Source organism: Dermacentor albipictus, unplaced genomic scaffold (assembly GCF_038994185.2).
Source record: "Dermacentor albipictus isolate Rhodes 1998 colony unplaced genomic scaffold, USDA_Dalb.pri_finalv2 scaffold_21, whole genome shotgun sequence".
Classification (NCBI taxonomy): Eukaryota; Metazoa; Arthropoda; class Arachnida; order Ixodida; family Ixodidae; genus Dermacentor; species Dermacentor albipictus.
Window position 1 is genome coordinate 3174735 of NW_027225575.1, and position 3986 is coordinate 3178720.

Consider the following 3986-nt stretch of genomic DNA (forward strand, 5'->3'; position numbering starts at 1 on the left):
GAGGTGTTCCTGGCGTACGCTTATTGCCATTCCGTCAACATCACGACATTGTGTCACACCGTCGTTGCAATGCTATCGTGTTCGCTGCATGGATGTCATTCCATCATCGACGTGCAATTGTAGCACCGTGGTTCTCATACCGTCGTCATCGTTCCAGAATCGTAATAGCATTGCTGTGATGCCGTCTCCATCACGCCGTGGTTGTCATACCATCGTCGTCATTCCAGTGACGTCATGGCATTGTCGCTATACCGTCGGCTCTTTCCATCGTCGTCAGTGCATTGTGGTCATACATTGGGCATCACACAGTCGTGATCATTTCACCATTGTCACGCCATCACCCTCACGCTGTCTTCGCCATTCCGCCATCGTCATTATTTCGTCGTCAATCCATTATTGCCATGCATGGGATCCACTTGTTCGAGCGCTGGACCTGGCTCCTTCTCAGGCATAAATATAAATGTTTCCCGATTTAAAGCTGTGGCCTTTGTGGTGAAAAAGAAATCTACAACAAAGAGGATCATAATAAACACCATTGTAAGTTGTTGTAAAGCATTGTTCTTGCACAACCATTTTATGGTATTATAACCATCAGTTAATCGCGTTCATAAAATTTCGTTTCACGTAGGCCGCAACAAGTGTTTTGGAACAGCACAGCATTTTTTTCTTGAAATTTATGGTTTGACGAACGCTCTTCCAGTCAGGAATCAGCACGACATAGTTGTGTAATCAACACGGGCAGAAAAATACTAAATATCTAGGAGAGCAGAAGATGCTGGTGAACAAGGTTTCCCTGTAGGAAACGCAACGTCTTTTGTTGTTTTAAGCTTTATGTATTTTTGGTGTTGGTGTCACCCGTGCTCTTACGCAAATATTCCTTTTCTTTCTTTTCTACGTTTTACGTTTTTACTGTGCTCCAGAACCTCTTTTCCTCACTGCATTTCACGGGAACCCCGGAGTTTTCGCACCGATACTGGCTATGTGGGCTCTGACTGGGTGACGCGACACGTGTTACGTCATCTCCAGTGCTTCTCGGAGTGGCCCCATCAAAAAGGGCGTGCGGGGGTTGTTTTTTTTGAATTCCCACGATTTCTTGCGGCTAGAGCCGTGTAATATTTTGCCGACACAATAGTTACCGCGGAATCTTCGCACCACAGTTGCTTGTTTGCAAGGCTCGCACCCAGTGTAGGACCATTGAGGCTTCACAGGGGTGGTACCGTCTTTCTTGTTTTCTACTCGGGTTAAATACTAGCGTGTAGATCCTTCGACATATCGGTCATACATTCGCTGTTTTGTCAAGCGTCTGCGCATAATACAACGCCGCAACATCCATGCGTGCGTCGCTAATTACAATGTTTTCTGCCTACCGATTGACAAGAAGACGGTGCCAGTACTTTTAAAGTGGACACTGATATGGTAGCAACGCCTTTGAGAATCCCCTATAGTTCCCTGCAGCGCAGCAGCTCGCTTATCATGAGATAGACGGCATCTCTTTAAAGTGCTGATATCTTGTCTTGGGGGCAAATACTAAATTAGCCTCGCATTCGTTGATAGCGGGGTGGTGGCCACTCGATGTGCATAAACACTGCGCACAAGGTAACAGTTGTCACACCGTCACTCTGCAATATATACTTTCTGTTATTGTTTGTTCACAGAAGGCGAGAAGGTGACAGATTTCCACAAACTTGTATTCACGAGGGGATGACATTGCATTCCAGAGTACAAAGGAAAAGGCCGGTATGAATAGCACTGCCAGCCGCTTTGTGCAGCCATTCGTACCTTTTGCGAGCAGAAGTGGCAGAAGGACAGCACAATGGCCAGTGAGCAGTACGAGAAATCGAACAAGGAAACCTGTTCGGAATCAGGTGAGCGCGAGCACCACTTGTGTTATCGTCAAGTTAACGTACGAACGCTGCGAAATCGATGCCACCACGACGATCACGATTCATCACCCGAAAAGAAGAGCTCCCCCGTTCCCTCGTCTTTGCCGTCCTCTTCGCAATACCCAGAGACTGATGGTGCTCGCCACATCCCGTGCTCTGGCTCTGAGCCTTCTCAATCAGGTGTAGTCACCCCCTCGCCACCAGACGTGGGCTCTAGCCTGGAGGGCGAAGAGCACGCAGGGCAAACGAACGTCGCCGCACTGTCCAAGGACGTGCGACAGCCGTTGCTGAAAAGTCCTGAAGTTATGAGCGACTCAGAGGATGACTCCACGCGGGACTGCGCCTCTCCCGATCAGCCAACTGGTGACCTAAACGGGGCTACAAACAGTGGACCCATGTGCCGGATCTGCTACGAAGGCGACCAGGAGGATCCACTCGTGTCCCCCTGCAGCTGCACTGGCACCATGGCCTTCGTGCATGTGCCCTGCCTGGAGCACTGGCTGAACGAGCGGAACGTTGACATCTGCGAGCTCTGCGGTGAGCGTTTCCCGATGGCGGCCCAACCCGGAAGCGCGCGCCGGTTCTTCCACTATGTTTGGCAGAGCGAGGGGCGGCTGCGACAAGCGTTGCTGAGCGACCTATTCTACTTCGCCATGATGACATCAGCAGCACTGTGCTTCATCGTAATCCAAAGAGCGTTGGAAGCACTTGATTGGAACGTTCTTCTCCCGAAACTCATCGTGATTATCGTAGCCGGCGCCTTCCACGGTTATTGCGTGACTCGTTTGTCGAACAGGCTGCGCAGCCGGTATCATTTGTTCATGACGTGGCAGTTGGAGAACCCGGTGCCCCGGATCGTGGCGGTGACTTCGGCCAGAGAAGTGACTGTTGACTCGGCATAAGGCAACGACGCCCGGGCAGCCAAAGATTCATCGACGTCCTGTGGGCGTTGTCCCCGCTAGCATCAACAGGACCGAGCATATGGCTACAAAAGAGCGTCACGATAGAGGCGGCTAATGAATGCCGTTGGAACCGCCGCCAAAACTCTTTTGCCAAAAGACTTGACTTCTTGGCCTACGGGCTGTAGAAGACAAGCTACGTGCTTGAGACTCTTGCAGACTGTGCCGAGGTAGCGCTGAATGCATGTAGTTGTTGCTCATGTTTCATTATTTTAATGCTTGATTTTGTTGAAGACGAGCTATTTATTGTGCAATTTATTTTCTCCGCCTGTGCTTGAACATCGTAAGCGTCGTATGGATCTATTGTTTTATCGTTTTTAATAGTCGGCCTTCATCCTAATAATATCATGACTTTTATGTATAAGAAATGGCGTAATCTTCGGTTGGTATTACCTAATTTGACACTTTGCAAGAGCTAATACAAGTGTACGTCGTTTTCAGGTATAGTGAACCGAAGGAAGAGCATTGGCTGGTAGAAATTCCTTTTTTACTCGCCCTTATGGCCGCATTCAGGGGTGTAGCGAGGTGGGTGGGGGGACGTTTATGGGGCTTCAGCCCCCTTCTCTCCCCCCGAAGTTTTTTCGTGCTATCATGCACGGCGGACTAAAACAACCCCCGGCGCAAGAAATCGTCCTGGGCTTTGTCTAGAATGTATTTTTACGCTCTAAAAGACAGAAAATTCTGCGCGAACATAGCGAATTCGGGCTGGATTTCGTGGCAACGCCCATGCGCCTGGAGTCAGATAACGCAAGGAGCCCCATCCAAGCACAAAGTTTCAAGGGCGTCTTGAAGTCGAGCAGGCTCGTCATGGCATCGCGGAGCCCGCGGAATATATGGAGCACGTAGATTTCAATTCTGAATCTTATTGGTTATAAAGTACTCGTCAACTTTTCATGTAAAATGTGCACTGACATTTCTAAAGTCATGCTTTAGAAGGTTAAATTCCGGAACTTTGCCGTCTTAATGTTGTTACAAAGATTTCATGCCAAAGGTGCATTGAGTTTTCTAAAGTCGTACATCCGACCATACAGCGAGACAAGTCATATCAAGACTATCGTACAAGTTGACAAAGCGCCCAGCGAGGTCCGATTAGACGAAGCGTTCTGGTGGTTCATTTGTGCCGTCGTGTCACTGAAAAGAATAT

At 49.0% G+C, this 3986-nt stretch overlaps 1 protein-coding gene across 1 annotated transcript; it reads left to right on the forward strand.

Moving 5' to 3' along the window:
• Positions 1-1813: 1813 nt before the first annotated feature.
• Positions 1814-2785, forward strand: LOC139052331 (E3 ubiquitin-protein ligase MARCHF2-like). The gene has a single exon (XM_070529425.1). The coding sequence runs from the start codon at positions 1814-1816 to the stop codon at positions 2783-2785; it is 972 nt and encodes a 323-aa protein (XP_070385526.1).
• The last annotated feature ends 1201 nt before the right edge of the window (positions 2786-3986 follow it).